The following is a 22,255-nucleotide window of genomic DNA, read 5'->3' as shown; positions in this document are numbered from 1 at the left end:
ACACTGGTGATGGCAGCTACATTGTAGCCACAGCCACCCTGGGGCGCACTGACAGAGGCGAGGCTGCCGGACACTGGCGCCACCGGGCCCTCTGACCACCACCAGTAGGCAACGGGTGAAGTGTTGCCTACTGGACAAAACAGCTCTGGTCTTCGTGCTGATTGCTTCAGTCCCTTCACCATCAACATAGGCGCAAGAAGAAGTACCTAACCACCAGCTGTGTAGACCTGGACTTACTGCTGAGTCTTGACTCAGACTCTGTGTCGACTAATCTCCTGTCAGGGAACTGAAATATAGTCATATCATAGTACCAGTTTCTTAGGTGTGACCAAGTTGTCATCATTATGGCCATGGTCTCTTAGCTGCCAAGCTTATTCCTCTGCTTCATATGTAAGATGAGATGTCCTTGTCCTAGTACAACAGAAAGTTTTGGGGTATGATGTGTATTTGCTGTTCAAGGGCCCAGTAGCCCTTGGTGAGTCATGGGGCTGCCCTGAGCTGACTGGTGTGACTTATCAGTGTGTTTGTTTCTACACCTAAGCACTTTTATTTAAGTTGAGTTGAGTCCGTGACAATTATAGGGTTGTGTTTTTAATGAATTCTATGAGCCATTTGAAACACTGGTTTCACATTTTAGACCTGGAAACTATGTACATATTTTCCATGTCTCTACATATCATAACGCAGGAAACTGTCTTGTCAGTATGGACTGATTTCTGGTTCTAGGTAGTGATCAAAAGAAATGGAAAGCCTGTACACTGCAAAAGCACAATAGATAAAACAAGGTAAATAGACACTGCAAAAGTTAGCTTCAGTCTCACCTTCGCAGTGCAAGTGTGTGGGAGGGCTGTTGGCATCAGCGCCCCCTGTAGCTGGAGTGAATCCTGCAGGCAGGTTATCCAGCATGTGGCTAGAGTCCCTGCAAGCTCCAAACCACAGATACATATCCAGTTTCGCTTGGACTGATAAGCCTGCAACACGCTTACCTGGAGGCTGCGTGCACACAGACACACACACATCCACACACAGAGATTATTTTTCATCTGGAAGCCTTCCTATGGATAAGACATGTTCTGCGTATGTGAGTTTACCTTGAGAAACAGGGTTATGACCTTGCCACAGTTAATTCCTCGGGCCTCCTGCCTGCTGGAGTACAGCAGGTCTCTGGTTCGAACCCGGGCGTATGCAACACGCTTGTTGTTGCTCAGCAGCCACACAAACATGTCTGGAACTGTGTGCTGGGGCTAGAGATTGTGAGGATGTACATGTGTGAATGAGAAAAGTTGTCATATATAAGGCAAATTTTAAAAAAAAGACATTTCAAAATTCACACTTTTTCCTGTGCCTGCATCCCAATTTTGACTTCGATTTTTCCATTTATTTTACAGTAATACAACTTCACAGCATCAGTCATCTGAAGTTTCCTTATATCACAAGACAAACACTCTGCAATGTCAGTGAGAGAACCAGAACCATCAGACGAATCCCTGTGACAACTAACAGATACAAACCTCCTCCACAAGAAAGCGGAGTTTATGTGTGAGTTTTGCTGCGTCCTGTAGCATTTCTTTCACACCACCAGCATTTTTCTTCCTCCCTACCAGGGACTGTGCCTCCCCTATCATACTTTCCTGCAATACACATACATCCATTATTGTATGCGGTGTTGTATAAATGCTGTGTACGCTGTTGTTAAGATTGTGTAATGCACATTATGCATATGGAATACTAAACTGCAAATCTGGTCGCACCTGCCCAGGAGTTGTAAATAAATATCTTACATACTGGACATTTTTGCCAACAAACATCAATATCCAAAACAGTTTAAGTCTGCAATGTGATTGAAATGTATTATAATTGGTGGTCTGTGAGGCTTGTTGTTCATTTTGCATAGGTACTGAGGTAAAAGCAGACAAAAGTTAATTGAGATGTAAAGGAATGTGATAAGTATTGTACTTAGTTTTCCTACCAGCTCCTGTTTACACATGGTCAGGCGTTTCTTGTCCAGCTGTGTTAGATAAGTCGACTTCAGCTCAGCCTTCAACTTAGCCTCCGCTGCTTCAATGAAACTCCTGACAAACAGCCAAAAACATATTTAGCACAAACAGAATAAAATTCTTTTTCCAAATTTTTTCCAGCCCTCTCTAGTTTGCAGTGTTGACTAAGACTGCTGCAAAATGTTAACAATTACTGAGCTTTCAAAACTAAAGTAAAATAAAGAAAAGAACATTTGTGCTGACAGGAAGAGAAAAGTCTGTAATGAAGATCTCAAGTTTCTCAAAGAGACCGTAGTTCAAAAAGCTCAGGATCGTATCGTTTGCATTTTGTTTAATAAGGTGGTAAACTTGGAAAACCTGCCTGAAACATTGCTGTTATTTCCCCAGTCAAAAAACTGGTCAAGGTAGGACAACAAAAACAGAACCATAGGGTGAATGGTAAATGGACTGGTTCTTATTTAGCATTTATCTGCTCTATGCAAGTAGTTCCTGTCTAACATTCACACACATTCATACTCAGATCCACTGGCGAGAAACCTGGGGTTAGTATGTTGCCCAAGGACATTTGCCATACAGACTGAAGCAGTCAAGGATCAAACCACCAACCTTCTGATAAGCAGATGACCTGCTCTACCTCCCGAGTCACAGTAAAAATAGATGCCACCTACATGTGACCAGTATGGCTGGGGTGCTGGATGTGAATCAATTTTAGAATAACGCTGTAATGTGACAAAATGTGAAATAAGTGAAGCACTGTGAATAGTTTCTGGATGTGCTAGTGACTTTAACCTCTATTGTACATCCACTTTAGATTCAACTGCTGTACTTGGTAGCCTGAATTAATAAAGACGTCAGAAGCAGCGGATTAAAGGTGCTGGCGCAGATGATGGTGGAGCTGCCTGCCATGTATCAGGAGTAGGTGGAGGAGCACCAGCAGCAGCTGGACCAGGCCAAATGCCAGACAGAAATTCTGGAAAATTTAATTGTTCATGCTGGGTCTCTAGCAGTGCCACCACTTCACCCAGGCTCTGCAGTGAGGCTCCACAAGATGGGGGAAGGAGATAACACCTGCCCCAGTCATTCCAAGAATGGTTTCGGTCACGGCACAGGAAAGCCGGTGTCCTGTGGGGGAATGGTCGCTGTGGCAGCTGTCAGGGGAGACCCAGGTGGCAGCACTCAGCAAGCCTGACAGCAAGGAAGTGATTCCCGGATGTCTGTTGGGCAGCCCTGGACCAGCTGTGCCTCACCTGAAGACCACTGCCATCAGTTCTGGAAATGGGACCGAGGGATCAGACCTTTGTGTTGCTCTCACCGGTGATGTGAGCTTGTCCGACACCGACCTTGTGGAGGATGAAAAGCGATGATTCGCTCCAGAAAAGATTTCCCACTAGAACGGTCTTGTGACGACACTCTAAGCTCAGCCTTCGATCAAGCGATGAAAATTGATGGTCAAATGATGTGCACTGACATAACCCTGACATTTTCACATTTTGTGTTTATTAGGGACAGACTGTATTGAGACACCACTACACAGAAAGAGCACACCCAGTTATGTCAAAAGTCTGCTGGGAAACTTTTTTCCAGTTGGCTCATTATAACCTGATGTCTGGTCACATGGGATATGACGAAACTCCGGATCCAGTCCTGGCCCGATTGTCTTAGCCAGGCATCCACAGGGAGGTGGTGGATATCCTATCTGGAATGTCAGCTGGTGAACCAGTCAACCATTCTGAGAGCGTGTTTGTGCCCATTACCAGTAACGGAGGTTACCAGGATGATTGAGCATGTATCAAGACACTGAACTGAGGTCTGTTAGCTGTCCCCCCACAATCCACTGGGCATTTTGACCAGGCCAAGTCTTTTTTGTCCTGGGCTGTGCGGCTGCCGTACCCCACAGTCGTGCCGTGGCAGAGTATGCTCTTGATCACAGCTCTGTAAAAGTACTTGTGCAAGTGAGGTCCTATTCAGGACCAGGGTGGATGATGTTCTGTTCTACTCTCACCACCTGAGGCTGGTTGGTGAGAAAGTCCCTGATCCATGGTATCCAGGTAATCAAACAGAGAGCAGCTCTCAAGCTCCACCACAGTGTCGGGGATGTTGTTATCTCGGTGACAATCACAACACAACTGTTCAGCTGGATCTGGTCTGGCTTGTTAGCGCGGGTCCTGGTATTGGCGACAAAAAGGATGGGGAGAGATGGTCTGTATGGGTTAGCTTGTTAGCTAGCACGTAAGGCGCTCCGCTTGCCTCACTTCTCACTGCGGTGTCTCCTCCGTCTCTGGAGCCACAGAGGGGAAATGGTGAAAATCTCTTCCATCTGTTGTAGCTCCAGTGGATAAAAATCCTGCTTCAAATGTACGAATTGGATATTCTGTTCGTTAATTTCTAGTAATTCCTCCCATACTGTCTAAGTGTCCAGCCCACAGTTGTCCAGCCTAGAAGTAATAAATGCAATTTATATAGGCAGGAATGCTTCGAGGAACTCCTTAATCCTTTCTGTAGAGGAAGCAGAACTTGGAGATGAGTGGAGTGGGCTGATTCGTCTATCACTGCCCATCACTGGGGATGAGGTCACTGAGTTAGTTAAACAACTCCTTGGTGGCCAGGCCCCTGGGGTGGATGACGTCCCCCCTGTGTGTTTCAGGAATTTGGGGTTATGGGCCATTTAGTCCCCGTACAAGCGTTGCAGGAGTTTGGTCTCCAGCATGGAAGGATGGTGTCATTATGAAGACATTCTAAGCTTCAATTCCATGGACAAAGTTAATGTCTGTTAAGTCTGTCATGGCTTAAAATGTGACAATGGAGTTTGAATGTCTAAAATTAGAACAATGACAACTATTAAGTAAGCTGTTTTTGCTGTAGGAGTTCTGTTCTCAGTATTTATTGACTTGTAATGTCAGATCACATTTGCTGCTATGCTCTGTGCTATAAAATAATACATTTTTATTCAAATTTAAATTAATTATTTAAGTTGATTGTTTGGCCTTTATTTTCCCAGGAAGTGAACCACGTGAGACAGTTAGCTCACAAAGTAGCATTAAAGAGTTGCTGTGATTACCTGGCATCTGCACAAAAGTCCTGGAGGACAGATTTCATCAGCAGCTCGGCTGCAGGATCTGACTTTCTGTGGAGCTCCCATGCATTTGTCACCCCCTCCTCCTGCAAAACATGAAGATGAAGTTTCTCTCACGAGTGTAGGTGAGTGTAGGTGAGTGTAGGTGATATGTTGACACAGTTATCAGGTCAGTCAAAGCCAAGTCACTTTTTCACTTTAACAAATGTATCAAGTGTCACTGTGTCTTAATATACAGTAGAATGAAGTTTTAACACACTCATCAACACACATCAGTTGTTGACAGTCCATTTCTTTAAGATATGATGTGAGTGAAGTTGCCCCCCCCCCCCCCCCCCCCCCCCCCCCCCCCCACCTTCTTCAAATCCAACAAAAGTGGTATCAAACATTTGTGCTACGTTTGTGCTGGTTTGTGCTGGTTTGTGCTGCAGAAATCTTTGTTTGTGCCGCTATTATTTTAAAGATATTAACAAAAATTTCTAGAGGTCAACCAGCCCCCCCATATTAATGGAATCAAACAAAATTGATGTCAAACATTTGTGCTGGTTTGTGCTGCAAAAATGTTTGTTTGTGCTGCTAACATTTTAAAATGTTTAATAAAATAACGTCTTGATGCGTGCTTAATCATCCAGGTAAGTTAATCCCAAAAGGTTGATTCTGTTCATCTGGACATTTTCAGTTGGAGAAACGTTTCATCACTCATCCAAGTGACTTCTTCAGTCTCAGCTGACTGCAGGTTTCCCCAACCTTATAAACACATGTGAGTGAAGTTGCCCCCCCTACCTTCTTCAAATCGAACAAAATTGATGTCAACCATTTGTCCTGCAAATTATTTTGTTTGTGCAGGTTATGTTTCCCTAATTTTATAAACAGTACATGTACAGTGAAAGATGTTACATCTGTCTTCACTTGCATCCCAGTCATAGAAGCGTTGGAGGTCGTTCATAAGAGATTACAGGATCATCCCAACCTCAGCAACAGGACCACTCTCAGCACTGATCAGTTGTGTTTGCTTTTGGAACTGTGTCTTAATTCCACCTATTTTGCATAAGGGTCAGTACAGGCAGAAATCTAGGTGTGCCATGGGTTCCCACAGGCCCCTGGTCAAAGTCACCAAACCAGTTCGTAAGCAGGTACAGGTGTGGCCAGAAGGGTCCTCAGAGGCACTGCTTTTCCACCACAGGCCGCCACACACGACAACACCACAGACTTTCAGGAATATACAGAAACTGTCACTGCCTACATCCCAAGAATAAGAATTTGCATACTAACAATCATGGAACTAACACTGAAAGAGATGAGATGTGTTTCGCTCTGAGTGTGTGTGTGTGTGTGTGTGTGTGTGTGTGTGTGTGTGTGTGTGTGTGTGTGTGTGTGTGTGTGTGTGTGTATACATACAAGAAGAACTGCTATGTTGTCCAGCATGTTTGAGTTGTGCATTCGGTAGGTTCTTTCTTCCCAGTGACTCAGCACATTAATACATGGCTTCTGCTTCTCCAGAGGCAAGTACATGTAGTACCTACACACACACACACACTGTAAACTTGAAACTTTACAAAAAGAAAAAAAATGATACTGTTTCAGTCCACTACTGTTAATGATTTGTTAATATCAATAGGTTTGGCTAGGAGTGATTTATTATTATTAAATATTATTGACTCTCCTTTATTAACATCATTAGCACCAGTAACCTAATCCATCCATCCATGCAACCTCTTATTCAACAACAGGGGAGAAGCCCAGACCTCCATCCCCCCCAGCCACCTCCTCCAGCTTATGTGAGGAATCACAGAGGCGATAAAAGGCCTGCTGACACGCCCAGAACACCTCACCAGGAGGTCAAATCAGATGCCTGAATCACCTCAACTGGCTCCTTTCAATGTGGAGGAGTAGCAGCTCTACTCTAAGCTGAACTCCTCACCCTGTCAGTAAGTGAGAGGCCAGGAGAAAGCTCATTTCGGATACTTGGGGGGGCGACCGTGGCTCAGGGGGTTGGGAAGCGCATCTGTAACCGGAAGGTCGCCGGTTCGGTCCCCAGGCTCTCTGTCCTGGTCGTTGTGTCTTTGGGCAAGACACTTTACCCTACCGCCTACTGGTGATGGCCAGAGGGGCCGATGGCGCGATATGGCAGCCTCGCCTCTGTCAGGGCAGCTGAGGCTACAACTGTAGCTTGCCTCTACCAGTGTGTGAATGTGAGAGTGAATGAATAGTGGCATTGTAAAGCGCTTTGGGTGCCTTGAAAAGCGCTATATAAATCCAATCCATTACCATTACTTGTATAGGAAATCTTGTTCTTTTAGTCCCTGCACAAAGCTCGTGAGCCTAGGTAATGGTAGGGACGTAGCTCGACCAGTACACTGACAGCTTATGATGCGTGACTTCCTGTTGGCTGAACCTTTGCTGCATGTCACTCACCCGCTCTCTTTCCATCTGTCTATCTGTGCTTTCTAATAAAGGCACTGTTTATGTTTTATTGCAAATTTTAAAAAGAAATCCACGGTTTGCAATGACTGTCCAATGAAAATTAAACGTGCTGTCTTTGGTGCATAGAACAGAGTTTCTGACATCCACAAGAACTTTAATGTTTTTCAAAGGATCAGCAAAGTGACTCAACCTGTTTCCTTCCACAATGATTGGTTTTTCTGGAGATGTGGTGGATTTTGAAGTCATGGCAGCGTCTTGAGTTTCTCTGGGTAGCAGGGGGGAAGTAGGACTGTTAGGGGAGGTGCTGAGAGAGAACGAGCCGAACACATCACTAGTGTCTGGGAAATCCAGCACTCTTGGCATCCTCCGAGGGACTGCAGGACTGGTGAAACTGATAGTGGGCTGAGGGGCAGACTCTAAGGTGTTACCATAGTTACCTGATAGTGGGAGGAATAGTAAATGATAGTTTCATTATATATTAACCACATAAATGCAAGACTGGTATTATTCTTCATGTTTGGATTATGTGACTAAATGATTAGCAGGACACTAAACTCCTTAACACTCCACACATCCACTTACCGAGAGAGAACTCAAAGCTGATAGGCCTGTCTCCAATTTTCCTGTCAATCATGGTGGCCTCAAACAACGCACCAAACAGCAGGAAGCTCTCATTGTCGTCTGCATTAAGCTGGACACAGAAACATCTTCATGTATTCATTTCTCTGAAATTTGCACAATACTCTTTTTGCACAACCTAAATGGAGAAAGTAATTATCCATCTGGAGACACGGAGGTTTCCAGAATTTTTCAGTGAGGTGATACACGAGGGACCAAGTACCAGGTACAAGCGTGTAGAAAAATGTGAAACCTGTGTTTAATTTTCAAGCTCATGTGCCTTTGTATAGAAAAATAGATGAAAAGTGGCACTGTACAAATGGTAAAACATGTATTTACACTTTTTAATCATAATTAGATGCTATTAGGCTATTTATTAGGATGCTGCATGTTGCATAAAGCGCTTTGAATCCCCAGACACAAAAGAGAATCACTAGAACCATATTTTAAAATCTGCATGAAAGGAGAAATCTAAACAATTAAAAAGTGGTTTGAAGTACAATAATGAAGAAAACTAGAAAGCAGCATAAAATTGAAATATTTAAAGTATGACTACATTTCAACCATACTTAATTACTTTACTAAATGCATTTTTACGCTTCACTATGCTCTCATCCAGAGGGAGACATTGCAGGTCAGTAAAACTACTAAAATCATGAACTGTTTGCAAGTCCTGCCAAAAGTCCTGGAATTTTATCTGACTTTAGAAAAAGGCAGCATGATGTTGCCCCATTAGATGCTTTTTCAGCATGTTGTTAACGCAATGGTTTTATGGTTCCCAGTTAGAAAAATCTTTTGTGTAATTGATATATTTAGCTTTGGTGGAAGCTCTCAGAATTAGGTTCAATTCAACTCAATTGTACTTGTATACTGCCAAATTACAGCAACAGTAGCCTCAAGGTGCTTTATATTGTAAGGTAGACCCTACAATAATACAGACAAAACAATCATATGACCCTATATGAGCAAGTGCTCTGGCGACAGTGGGAAGGAAAAACTCCCGTTTAACAGGAAGAAACCTTCAGCAGAACCAGGCTCAGGGAGGGGCGGGGCCATCTGCTGTGATTGGTTGGGGTGAGAGAAGGAAGACAGGATAAAGACATGCTGTGGAAGAGAGACAGAGGTTAATAACAGATATGATTCAATGCAGAGAGGTCTGTTAACACATAGTGAGTGAGAAAGGTGACTGGAAAGGAAAAACCCAGTGCATCATGGGAATCCCCGGCAGTCTACGTCTATTGCAGCATAACTAAGGGAGGATTCAGGGTCACCTGGTCCAGCCCTAACTATATGCTTTAGCAAAAAGGAAAGTTTGAAGCCTAATCTTAAAAGTAGAGATAGTGTCTGTCTCCTGAATCCAAACTGGAAGCTGGTTCCACAGAAGAGGGGCCTGAAAACTGAAGGCTCTGCCTCCCATTCTACTTTTAAATACTCTAGGAACAACAAGTAGGCCTGCAGAGCGAGAGCGAAGTGCTCTAATAGGGTGATATGGTACTACAAGGTCATTAAGATAAGATGGGGCCTGATTTCAACATTATGCACTCCACATTGTATATAAATGCCACTTGTTTTGCACATATTCAACTCTGTATATTTTATATATTTTATTATTATTACTATTATTATTATTTTATTTTATTTTTTTACTATTTCATTTGTAAAAATGTGTATACACACACACACACACACACACACGTAGGAAAATATTTAGTATACACATCCAGAAATGCATACACTATTATATATTGTACATATATTTATTAGTTTCAGGTTGGCCATTCTTGTATTTTGCTCGTTTGTGTTGTTGTGTTTGCACATCTCTGTTGCTTGTGGGGCTCGCACACAAGAATTTCACTCACATGTGCTGTGCCAGTGTGCCTGCACATGTGATGTGACAATAAAAAAAAAAAAAGTGATTTATTTAAGACCTTGTATGTGAGGAGCAGGATTTTGAATTCTTTGTTTAATATGTGCATTGAAGGACATGTCCTGGTCAAAAATGACTCCAAGGTTCCTCACAGTGTTACTGGAGGCCAAGGTAATGCCATGCTGAGTAGGCACCTGGTTGTATATCATATTGCTGGGTTTTTTTGTATTTTTTATTTGGGGCCTTTTACAACTTTATTGACAGATACAGTGAAGAAATGGCAGGAAAGCAGAGGAAAAGAAAGAGGGGAAGACATGCAGTAAAGGGCGGCAGGTTGGACTCACACCTGGGCTGGCCACTTTCAGTTGTACGACATGTGGTTGCCTGTTCAATGCACTGAGCTAAATGGCACCCATTGCTAAAGTACAATAACCTCAGTTTGATCTGAATGAAGAAGCAGAAAGTTAGCGGCCATCCAGGTCTTTATGTCTTTAAGACATTCCTGCAGTTTAACTCATTGGTGTGTGTTATCTGGCTTCATGGACAGATAGAGCTGGGTGTCATCTGCATAGCAGTGTAAATGTATGCTATGTCTTCTAATGATGCTGCCTAAGGGAAGCATGTATAATGTAAACAGAATTGGTCCTAGCACTGAACCCTGTGGAACTCCATAATTAACCTCAGTGTGTAAATACTGATAAAATACTGGAACACACACACACACACACACACACACACACACACACACACACACACACACACACACACACTCCTCTTACCACAGGAGGAGGATCCACAGGCAGGACCTCTGCTGCAGCTCTTCCTTTGTCATCATCAGCAGCTCCACCTGTGCCTGCTCCTCCTGCAGGGGTTTTCCCATCTTTCCCTCCAGCTTTTCCTGCTTTAGCATCTTTTATTGGCTTCATAATACGGCTAAGTTTGGAGTCTGACCCTGTCCCTCCCGACAGAATCTCAACAGCCAGCTCCATGTAGAGTCGGCCCCTGATACCAACAGAAATCGGGCAGCTCATTGGTTTCAGTTTAATTCAGTTCCTTTCCATTCAATTCAGTTTTACTTACATAGTGCCAAATCACAACAACAGACACTTTATGTTGTAAGGTAAAGACCCCAAAATAAGTTTTTCTCAGAATGAACTTTTAATATTACCTGTACGACACACCTTCTCCAATGCCCTCATTAAGCTCCCCTGTGTCATCACCCAAAGAAAAATTTCGAGCAGACCCATACAGGTTGATCCAAGCAGGGCCAAATGTTGGTAAAAACCCTGGAGAAATAATAAAAACAAGAGATATAAAAGTCACCACAGATCAACTAACAGTTCCTCAGTAATTCTTGTGTCATGGACTTTGTTTCCTACCTCTGTCACCATCCTGTTCATTGGAGATGCATCTCAGGTCAAAGTAATGGGTTCCAATGGCAACGTCGTTCATGCTTCCCTCATCCCAAACCTACGAGGAAAGAGAAGCCAGAATTCTAGAAACATTAGTTTGATATGAGGTCAGTGATTATGGACTTAAAACATGACTCTTTCTAAGTGTAAATTACAGTGAAACTACATACAAACATGAAGTGAGCACTTCTGCGTTCATACCTGGATCTTCAGTCTCTGACACAGAGGAGGAAACATTTCAGTGAAGACAATCTGCTCATTCCACACTGGATCTGCTGTCGACTTTTGTGTTGACGTCCGACCCTGAAGGGACGAGTAAATGATTAGAACGTGATATTGATTTGCACAGTGGCGAGTACTGCCACTTCACTGCGAGGGGGCTCCTGGTGCAAAGTGCTTATGATGTAAATAGTAAAACACTGTATAAATGTATAATTTTACACTCTAGTGTAAAAGCCTCCCAAATCACCTGCAGAGATACCAGCCCCAGTGACCCTCAGAACAAGGAGGCAGTGAAAAGTAGCTTTTATGTTTAATTTCTAAATATAAATGATCAGACTTATCTGCTAATAAATGACATTTAACCAACCACTTGTTTGAAGAAGCTGACCACAACATATGGGTCTATGAGTGCTGTGTTTTCTCCTATGAAGGCCTTGGTGACATTAGCCATGATGCTGGAGTTGTTGCGGGGAAGGCCTTCAGCTCGATACACCTTCACACAGAAACGAGCCCATGGTCGTTCAGAAGGAAACCCCTCTGGAATCAACAGGTTCCTGAGGATGACAATAAACCATACACTTATATCAAATTTGCTACGAATTATGAGCAACAAGTGGAGGGATGAGCAGCACAAAGGCAAGTCTCATAATAGCTTAAGCTTTTGCATATACAGGGAGTGCAGAATTATTAGGCAAGTTGTATTTTTGAGGAATAATTTTATTATTGAACAACGACCATGTTCTCAATGAACCCAAAAAACTCATTAATATCAAAGCTGAATGTTTGTGGAAGTAGTTTTTAGTTTGTTTTTAGTTTTAGCTATTTTAGGGGGATATCTGTGTGTGCAGGTGACTATTACTGTGCATAATTATTAGGCAACTCAACAAAAAACAAATATATACCCATTTCAATGATTTATTTTTACCAGTGAAACCAATATAACATCTCCACATTCACAAATATACATTTCTGACATTCAAAAACAAAACAAAAACAAATCAGTGACCAATATAGCCACCTTTCTTTGCAAGGACACTCAAAAGCCTGCCATCCATGGATTCTGTCAGTGTTTTGATCTGTTCACCATCAACATTGCGTGCAGCAGCAACCACAGCCTCCCAGACACTGTTCAGAGAGGTGTACTGTTTTCCCTCCTTGTAAATCTCACATTTGATGATGGACCACAGGTTCTCAATGGGGTTCAGATCAGGTGAACAAGGAGGCCATGTCATTAGTTTTTCTTCTTTTATACCCTTTCTTGCAGCCACGCTGTGGAGTACTTGGACGCGTGTGATGGAGCATTGTCCTGCATGAAAATCATGTTTTTCTTGAAGGATGCAGACTTCTTCCTGTACCACTGCTTGAAGAAGGTGTCTTCCAGAAACTGGCAGTAGGACTGGGAGTTGAGCTTGACTCCATCCTCAATCTGAAAAGGCCCCACAAGCTCATCTTTGATGATACCAGCCCAAACCAGTACTCCACCTCCACCTTGCTGGCGTCTGAGTCGGACTGGAGCTCTCTGCCCTTTACCAATCCAGCCACGGGCCCATCCATCTGGCCCATCAAGACTCACTCTCATTTCATCAGTCCATAAAACCTTAGAAAAACCAGTCTTGAGATATTTCTTGGCCCAGTCTTGACGTTTCAGCTTGTGTGTCTTGTTCAGTGGTGGTCGTCTTTCAGCCTTTCTTACCTTGGCCATGTCTCTGAGTATTGCACACCTTGTGCTTTTGGGCACTCCAGTGATGTTGCAGCTCTGAAATATGGCCAAACTGGTGGCAAGTGGCATCTTGGCAGCTGCACGCTTGACTTTTCTCAGTTCATGGGCAGTTATTTTGCGCCTTGGTTTTTCCACACGCTTCTTGCGACCCTGTTGACTATTTTGAATGAAACGCTTGATTGTTCGATGATCACGCTGCAGAAGCTTTGCAATTTTGAGACTGCTGCATCCCTCTGCAAGATATCTCACTATTTTTGACTTTTCTGAGCCTGTCAAGTCCTTCTTTTGACCCATTTTGCCAAAGGAAAGGACGTTGCCTAATAATTATGCACACCTGATATAGGGTGTTGATGTCATTAGACCACACCCCTTCTCATTACAGAGATGCACATCACCTAATATGCTTAATTGGTAGCAGGCTTTCGAGCCTATACAGCTTGGAGTAAGACAACATGCATGAAGAGGATGATGTGGACAAAATACTCATTTGCCTAATAATTCTGCACTCCCTGTACATCATCTGTCTGTAGCACTGAGCATGAGTAACATGAATCTCGATTGAAGCTTGAGCTCCCCCGATACAACCTTCAGTGGTTTATTAATTCTTTATAATCCAAGCCGCTCTGCAAATGCTTTTCCAGCTTGGAGTAAGACAACATGCATGAAGAGGATGATGTGGACAAAATACTCATTTGCCTAATAATTCTGCACTCCCTGTACTGATATCTCTGATTCGAGCAGCCCTTGGACTGGCTCAAAGATGTTCATTTCAAGAGGAGAAAATCCCGTGGACGCCTGGATCACCTCCTGCACTGCAAACAACAGAGGGTCTAACCAGCGATCCCAATTGTGTCCATCCAAATGAAAGAACTTACTAATCATGGATTTTATAGTCTTATTCAGCCGCTCCCCCAACCTGTCAGCCTGAGGGTGGCAGACGCTGGTCCGAACATATTTACTACTCAATAATTCGTACAGCTCTTTTAGTGTGACAATGAACAATGTGTTCTGGTCAACTAGTACCTCTTTCGGGATAACGACTCGGGAGATGACCTGAAACAGCACCTGGGCCACACTCTTTGCAGAAATGCTGCACAGCGGCACTGCCTCCGGATATCATGTTGCATAACCCAGCAGAACTAATACAAAGTGATATTTAATACTCACCACAGCACTGAGTGTGCCTTGAACATCCCACGGAGCACTGTTCAAGCGATCATTCAGAAATGGAAGGAGTATGGCACAACTGTAAACCTACCAAGACAAGGCCGTCCACCTAAACTCACAGGCCCAACAAGGAGAGCGCTGATCAGAAATGCAGCCAAGAGGCCCATGGTGACTCTGGACGAGCTGCAGAGATCTACAGCTCATAAAAAAAGTGTGCGTGTTAGTCCCCATAGGGAAATAGTTCCTCTGCATTTAACCCATTCACCCAGTGAAGCTGGGGGAATCTGTCCATAGGACAACTATTAGTCGTGCACTGCACAAAGTTGGCCTTTATGGTAATTTACCATTTTATGGTGGCAAGAAGAAAGCCATTGTTAACAGAAAACCAGAAGAAGTCCCGTTTGCAGTTTGCCACAAGCCATGTGGGGGACACAGCAAACATGTGGAAGAAGCTGCTCTGGTCAGATGAGACCAAAATGGAACTTAGTGGCTAAAATGCAAAACGCTATGTGTGGCAGAAAACTAACACAGCACATCACTCTGAACACACCATCCCCACTGTCAGATATGGTGGTGGCAGCATCATGCTCTGGGGGGGCTTCTCTTCAGCAGGGACAGGGAAGCTGGTCAGAGTTGATGGGAAGATGGATGGAGCCAAATACAGGGCAATCTTGGAAGAAAACCTCTTGGAGTCTGCAAAAGACTTGAGACTGGGGCGGAGGTTCACAACGACCCTAAACATAAAGCCAGGGCAACAATGCGATGGTTTAAAACAAAACATATCCATGTGTTAGACTGGCCCAGTCAAAGTCCAGATCTAAATCCAATCCAGAATCTGTGGCAAGATCTGAAAACTGCTGTTCACAAACGCTGTCCATCTAATCTGACTGAGCTGGAGCTGTTTTGCAAAGAAGAATGGGCAAAGATTTCAGTCTGTAGATGTGCAAAGCTGGTAGAGACAGACCCTAAAAGACTGGCAGCTGGAGCTGCAGCAAAAGCTGGTTCTACAGAGTATTGACTCAGGGGGCTGAATAATTACACACACCCCACTCTGCAGTTATTTATTTGTAAAAAATGTTTGGAATCATGTATGACTTCTCACGTGTACACCACTTTGTGTTGGTCTTTGTGAGTACAAGAAAATAATTATTATAATATGATGTGTTAAATTTGTTTAGATCAGAGGAATAAGGAGGGATTGGTCTGTGTTTCAGTTTGGCTTAGCTGTAGCCTGAGAGTGTAATTGTTTAGAGAGAAAGGAATTTATGGACACTGGGGGTCTGCCTGCCTGCCAGGAGACAGGAAGCTACAGTTGGGGGTTGCTGATGCTGATGCTTGTACCTTTAATAAAAACTCATAATTGTTATAAACTTAGAAGTAGGTTTGCAGGAGACTCTCCACATGCTTATCTGTAAATGTAAGACAACAAGAGGCCAACGACCCAGTGGATGCAGAGTGGGGGTCTCGGTGTTTGTAATATGTTAACTCTGTTTTCTATGTTGTGTAGAGGAATTTGGTGTAGCTTGGGTGAGGAGATTACTTTTATGACCCCCAGGAAGTCACGTATGCAGAGACACACACAGTGCTTTGACTGTTACGACACACCCACACCTACATGCACACTCACTCACTCACGTACACACACATACACACAGGTACGCGCACACAGTCACTCACGTGCACTCACATAGACACGTGGGTATGCGCACACACAGGCACTCACATGCTCGTGCATAAACACAGACACACAGGGTTTGCAGCGCACCATGGGGGTTTCATGATGGGGTCACTTCTATAAAGCTGGCTGTAACTAACAAAGAGGTGGAAGATTCTGCAGAGGGACACCGGCCTGGCACGTCTTCCCTTCTAGAAGATGCATGCTTAAATGAAGATGAATAAAGGTTTTGTGGAATGACTACTGAGTTCCGGTGCCATCTCTGGATGCTTCGAGGAATAAAAAGAACCGGGTGAAACTGATTTCGTAACATCTTTCACGTGGAATTCCAATAAAATTGATTCATGTTTGTGGCTGTAATGTGACAAAATGTGGAAAAGTTCAAGGGGGCCGAATACTTTTGCATGCCACTGCATGTTACTGATGCCTTTGACACTGTGGATCATGACTGGTGGGTGGGCATCACTGCCTCAGCTCTCCAATGGTTTAGGTCCTTCCTCTCTGATAAGTTTCTGTGTCAGCACTGATAGTTTTAGCTGCACCGCTGCTTCCCTCCCTTGAGGAGTAACATAAGTTTCCATTCTTGGACCACCTTTTGTCTTTGTACCAGGTGCCACTTGGCACTATTTTCCAGAAGAACAATATTTCTTTTCATTGTGATGTGGACAACAGTCAAGTTTGTTTTTCACGTAAGCACAGTGGTGCTCACAGCATCTCCTTGACTGATTTATTTACATAAATGACATTAAAAAATGTGTCTCAATACGGGAAAGTACGGGAGGATAAGAAGTGCTATACTATACAACAACTATACTAAGACCTTGATGTTTTATGCTGATGTAAGTATTAGTGATATGGAAATCTCCAATAATGATGTGCATTATTTTCATAGATCAGGTGATGTCAACATAACACATAAACACATTTCATTGCAATGTTGACCCTGTGCTAACTTGCATATGACAAAAAAACCCTGAAAACTGAAACTGAAACATTGTTAACATGGACATTTAGAGTAATATATCAATTAATTGTCATTATGAAGTCAAATAATAATGTTAAATAATGTTGTATTGAAAAAATGTGTCCCTTAATGATAAATATATTGCTCTAACGTTTGGAAATGATTCAAGAGAAAGATTTTCCTAATTCGTCTGACCTGGAGCTTCTACCTATGACTTTGAAGCGTTACATTCTAAAATGAAAATGAAACAGGTGTCATTTTTTACTCATATGATCGGAGCAACTTGAATGAAATCTTTAGCTTCTATAAGCAGTAAAAACTTTAGACTTTAAGATATATTCATGGAATTTTGTAACATTGTAGGGCTTTGTACTGAAAAAAAGTGTGTTGATGCATCTCAATCATCCAGGAAAGTAAATCTCCAAAAGTTGATTCTGTTCATCTGGACGTAGCGCTTTGTGGGAGAAACGTTTCGTCATCATCAGGTGACGTCTTCAGTCTCAGCTGACTGCAGGTTTCAATCTTAGTACATTTGCATAATGACTGAAACCAGCCCACTGAAGGAACAATGAACTGGGAGGTGTTTTGCAGCTTTCTCCATGCCCTGTCATGTGATATATTATTCAATATAGGTCTACTTTGACTTTTAGCATTTATAATAAAGGTGAAGATCAAATGCTTTGCCAACCAATGGTACTCATGTACATCAAAACATAGTATATTGTTTTGATGTTCATAAAAATTGTGGGTAATGTAAAATCTTTGGTGGCCTTGACATTAACCTGGTTTTCAGAAAAATTAAATCAGTTCGAGCTGGTACTGGCATCTACCATCACACAAAATTTGAAAATGATAGTCTAAGGAGCTTGGAAAGAAAAGCGTCTGGACTTCTTTAAGTTGCTTGAAGACGTTTCACCTCTCATCCGAGAAGCTTCTTCAGTTCTAAGGTCAAATGGTGGAGAGTCCCAGATTTACAGTTTTTTCTGAATGCTTAAACCCTAACTGTGATTCCTGTAGCACAATCTCTAAAACTATTCAGACTTATAGCAAAACCACTCACTGAGTTTGCAAAACTAAAAGCACAAAAACTGCTTTGCACTCAGTTTGCAATTTTGTAACACACACTTTGCAAAACTGTAGGCACAATTCACTGCACAACACTCAATTACCAAATTTCCAACACACTCCTAGCAAAAGTATACACATGTATGGCTATCATTAACACTAATTTGCCAACTGTCTGGCACACTTTCACATGTGAAAACTTTTTTAGATAATTAGTTCACTTTGCAATCAGCCTAAGCACTATAATACAGGTAAGCTGTGTGTGCGGAGTACAATGGAGGGAGCAGAAAGAGTGAGAAGTAGAGGAGGCCGAGGAAGAGGACGTGGAGGTGAAGAAGTAGGATGAAGAGGACGACAAGGACAAGGAGGAGCAAGAGGAAGACGAGGAAGGGGGAGAGGAAGATGAGGAGGGGGGAGAGGAAGGGTAGGAAGAGTAAGAAATAGAATTGCTGATGACATCAGAGCTACAATAGTGGACCATGTAATCAACCGTGGAATGACCCTGAGGGTAGCTGGCCAACGGGTCCAGCCTAACTCGAGCCGCTACACTGTAGCAAGCACCATAAGGACATCTTGAAATGAGAATCGGTTAGTACAGTCACTTCGCACTAAGATCTGTAGCACTGCCATATGCCAATGAGAAACACACCAATACCATTGATGTAAAAATACTGAAATTGTTACTTTACAGAATTGCTAGATGACCAGATGCTGGGGCAGAGGAAGCATGTTCACTGCAGACCAAGTAACCCATATAGTCATTATGGCGATTGCAAATAATCCTATACTTGGAAATAAACACTTGTGTTTGTTTTGATGTGTTTGAATAAACACCAGTACTTGAAGTTTGGATCCCTCTATGCTTATGGATCTATGACAGAAGTATGAGCTCAAACTGACATGGCCTACCTTGTGCACAGAGAAAGCAAAAGCCAGATGTGTTTTGTATTCATACCATCAGTGTGCAGTTGGCGCATTGTGTGCTTAGTAGATGATGGCTTGTGTGTACTGTTTGATACGGAAACACCATTTTTACGAAGGTGTGAAGAGTTAATCTAGCTGTGTTTGCTTTTGCAAGAGAACTACAATGTTTTGATGATTGGGTGACAGGTTTTCTTATTTGTGTGAAGAGTTTTGCAAAATTAGCCAATAGTTACAAAAAATGTGCTTAAGCAATCAGAAAAAACTGTAAGCCCTATGGGAGTGATATGGAAATCTAAAATAATTATGTGCATTATTATTTTAAAAAGTCCTGACTTTTCTTTCCAAGCTCCTTAGACTACCGTGACCTGGATGACTGAGAACCTTCACAGACATATTGAAAATGATATCTTGAAAACTGGATCCTAGACTGAAAACAAACAAACAGACAATTTATGTTTCTTTCTACGAAATCTACAAAAACATCGGGTCAGTTAAATTATGAATGACATTAAAAAGATGGTTCATACTTGTCTATCTGCTCCTCGGCATCACTTGCTTTTTGTCCTGGCTGCATGGTATCTCCCTTCGATGAAAGGCTGATGTCACACTTGATATAACCTTTGACCCCAGTGCTAATGTCACCACCTTCGGTTAGCATTGCCCACTTATTGATGAACTGGTGACCTACAGGAGTAAGGAAGAGACACTAGTGTGATTTATGAACAGGTAAATTCAATAAATGAAATTAAATCAATAATCTGAGAAATAAATGGTCTGTATTTGTATAGTGCTTTTCTAGTCCCTAAGGACCCCAAAGCGCTTTACACAACCTGTCATCCACCCATTCACGCACACATTCACACACTGGTGATGGCAGCTACAGTGTAGCCACAACCACCCTGCGGCGCACTGACAGAGGCGAGGCTGCCAGACACTGGCGCCACCGGACCCTCTGACCACCACCAGTAGGCAACGGGTGAAGTGTCTTGCCCAAGGATTCAACGACCGAGACTGTCCGAGCAGGGGCTCGAACCGGCAACCTTCCGATTACAAGGCGAACTCCCAACTCTTGAGCCACAATCGCCCCGAACTATAACCAGACATGAGTCTGTGCCAAGTTGGCACAAACACATTTCTGTAGAAGATCACTTCATTAGAATTTGGCACTGAGTCTTGTTGTTGGTTTGTTTTTTGTGACAGTCAAACAGGTCAGAGTTCGTCACAAAGCAAACAGTTTTCAAAGGCTGCTTTGCCTTTATCTTGACCAATCTGCCAAAACTCTCCACTAGAAAAGCTACTTTACATACGCTATGTTGCCAAAATTATTCCCTCGTCTGTCTTCACACACCTATGAACTTGAGTAAATGGTCTGATTATCAGAGGTGGGACCAAGTCATTGTTTTGCAAGTCTCAAGTAAGTCTCAAGTCTTTATCCTCAAGTCTCAAGTCAAGTCTCAAGTAATGTCAGGCAAGTCAGAGTCGAGTCTCAAGTCACTGGTGTAAAAGTCCGAGTCAAGTCACAAGTCTGAAACTTTGAATTTCAAGTCCTTTCGAGTCTTTAAAAAAAAAAACGAAAAAATAATGTTGCAGTTATGCTAAATGTAAATATTAGACCATGTAATTTTAAAATCTGTGTTTTTCTCAACACATGACAAAATAGTGAACTTAGAAAATATACACAAATTGTGAAATTGCACCTCTTTAAAATGCAGCTCAATTAAACCTAGCTCCAAGAATAATTTTCACCGACAGTTCTGAGATAAGCTGCATGTTATTCTTGGATGCGGTTGTAGGACCAGCTTTAAAATCGCATGACAAAAATATCATACACATTAAAAAAAACTGCATCACCAACGTAGCCTGGACAACATTTGCTAGTTAGATGAAGTCAGCTATCTCATCTTAGCATATTTATATGCATATTTATAATCATACGGTTCTTGGAGTGAGCGCACACACTCATGAAGTTTAGTAACTTCCAGTCACTGCAACAAGCCCAGGTACAGTTTACCAACGGATGGGTGCAGGACCTTGAAATGCACCGTGTAGAACGAAAGACCATCGTACGTATCATAAGTTTACCAGTCTCACAAATCGTCGTCATAAATACACATTCCTTAACCGTTTATTAATAGGACCTTTGAGCTCAATGGTAATTAATTAGTAGTGGAAATAATTTCTGGTAGCATCACAGAAATGTAGCAGTGACAATAATACTGTATGCTGTAATCGTACTGGGCAATTAGTGATACAAAAAACCTGTTTTATCCTGTGAATAAAAGTATATGTTTTTGTCAATGTACCATAATAACAGAAGCGAAACACAATATTGTGTCAGGACAATTCACTATTTATGCACAATAAACACAGGAGCATAGCGCGACAATTTCTGTTCAGCGCCAGACTTGCTTGTAACCTATATCACTAATTATGTTATGAAAATGACGTATTAACTACTAAAAAACACTGACCTTCGTGTAAATGCTTGGAGCAGACTAACCTGTGAGCTGGAGGGTTCTGGGACGTTATATTTGATCTTTGAATGGCTGCAATCCAGGCCATCCGTCGCGTCTTTGTTACTTCGGAAACATGGCTGAACAATTTCTCTTCAGCGACGTAATCCGATAACAACCGATCTCTTTACCCGTCGGCTTCCCGTGGCTGTCATGCGACCAGCTATTGCAGTTAATAATACAACATCTTCTTGCCATTTTTGTGTTTCTTTTTATCGCTGTGTGACTGATTTCAATTGAAAGCCTGCGTGCGCTAGTACCGCTTGCCACGAGTTCCCAGAATCCTTTGCGGTTCTACCCGTGAATGACGTCACATTTTCAATCTCTATATAATATGCATGTTAAATTTTATATTTGGGGTAAAATATCAAGTCTTTTCAAGTAAACCGGTTCAAGTCCAATTCAAGTCCCAAGTCATTGGTGTAAAAGTCCAAGTCAAGTCACAAGTCTTAGAACATTTTTTCAAGTCAAGTCTAAAGTCATAAAATTAATGACTCGAGTCTGACTCGAGTCCAGGTCATGTGACTCGAGTCCACACCTCTGCTGATTATTATATGGCTCTTTCCTGCTCTCTTGGAGCACTCCAAGAGCTTTACACATCATGTGTTTTTCAC

At 42.5% G+C, this 22,255-nt stretch overlaps 1 protein-coding gene across 3 annotated transcripts in view; it reads right to left on the bottom strand.

The window, feature by feature from the left end:
* fer1l6 (fer-1 like family member 6) overlaps nucleotides 1-22,255 on the bottom strand; it is a 73,111-nt gene that overhangs the window by 27,467 nt on the left and 23,389 nt on the right. For all 3 annotated transcript variants that reach the window (XR_003024948.2, XM_024805445.2, XM_024805446.2), the window contains exons 8-21: nucleotides 19,656-19,812; nucleotides 11,981-12,167; nucleotides 11,593-11,694; nucleotides 11,359-11,449; nucleotides 11,148-11,265; nucleotides 10,759-10,981; nucleotides 8,077-8,185; nucleotides 7,685-7,931; nucleotides 6,469-6,589; nucleotides 5,056-5,156; nucleotides 1,970-2,072; nucleotides 1,512-1,631; nucleotides 1,092-1,244; nucleotides 822-993 (exon numbers count right to left, since the gene is read on the bottom strand). Coding sequence is in view for 2 of the 3 variants with exons in the window: in XM_024805445.2 (XP_024661213.2) it covers nucleotides 822-993; nucleotides 1,092-1,244; nucleotides 1,512-1,631; nucleotides 1,970-2,072; nucleotides 5,056-5,156; nucleotides 6,469-6,589; nucleotides 7,685-7,931; nucleotides 8,077-8,185; nucleotides 10,759-10,981; nucleotides 11,148-11,265; nucleotides 11,359-11,449; nucleotides 11,593-11,694; nucleotides 11,981-12,167; nucleotides 19,656-19,812 (2,004 nt within the window). In the remaining variant the exon portion in view is untranslated. The remainder of the gene's footprint in view (nucleotides 1-821; nucleotides 994-1,091; nucleotides 1,245-1,511; nucleotides 1,632-1,969; nucleotides 2,073-5,055; nucleotides 5,157-6,468; nucleotides 6,590-7,684; nucleotides 7,932-8,076; nucleotides 8,186-10,758; nucleotides 10,982-11,147; nucleotides 11,266-11,358; nucleotides 11,450-11,592; nucleotides 11,695-11,980; nucleotides 12,168-19,655; nucleotides 19,813-22,255) is intronic.

Source organism: Maylandia zebra, linkage group LG16, assembly GCF_041146795.1.
Source record: "Maylandia zebra isolate NMK-2024a linkage group LG16, Mzebra_GT3a, whole genome shotgun sequence".
NCBI lineage: Eukaryota > Metazoa > Chordata > Actinopteri > Cichliformes > Cichlidae > Maylandia > Maylandia zebra.
This window is presented reverse-complemented; position numbering and strand designations above follow the sequence as displayed.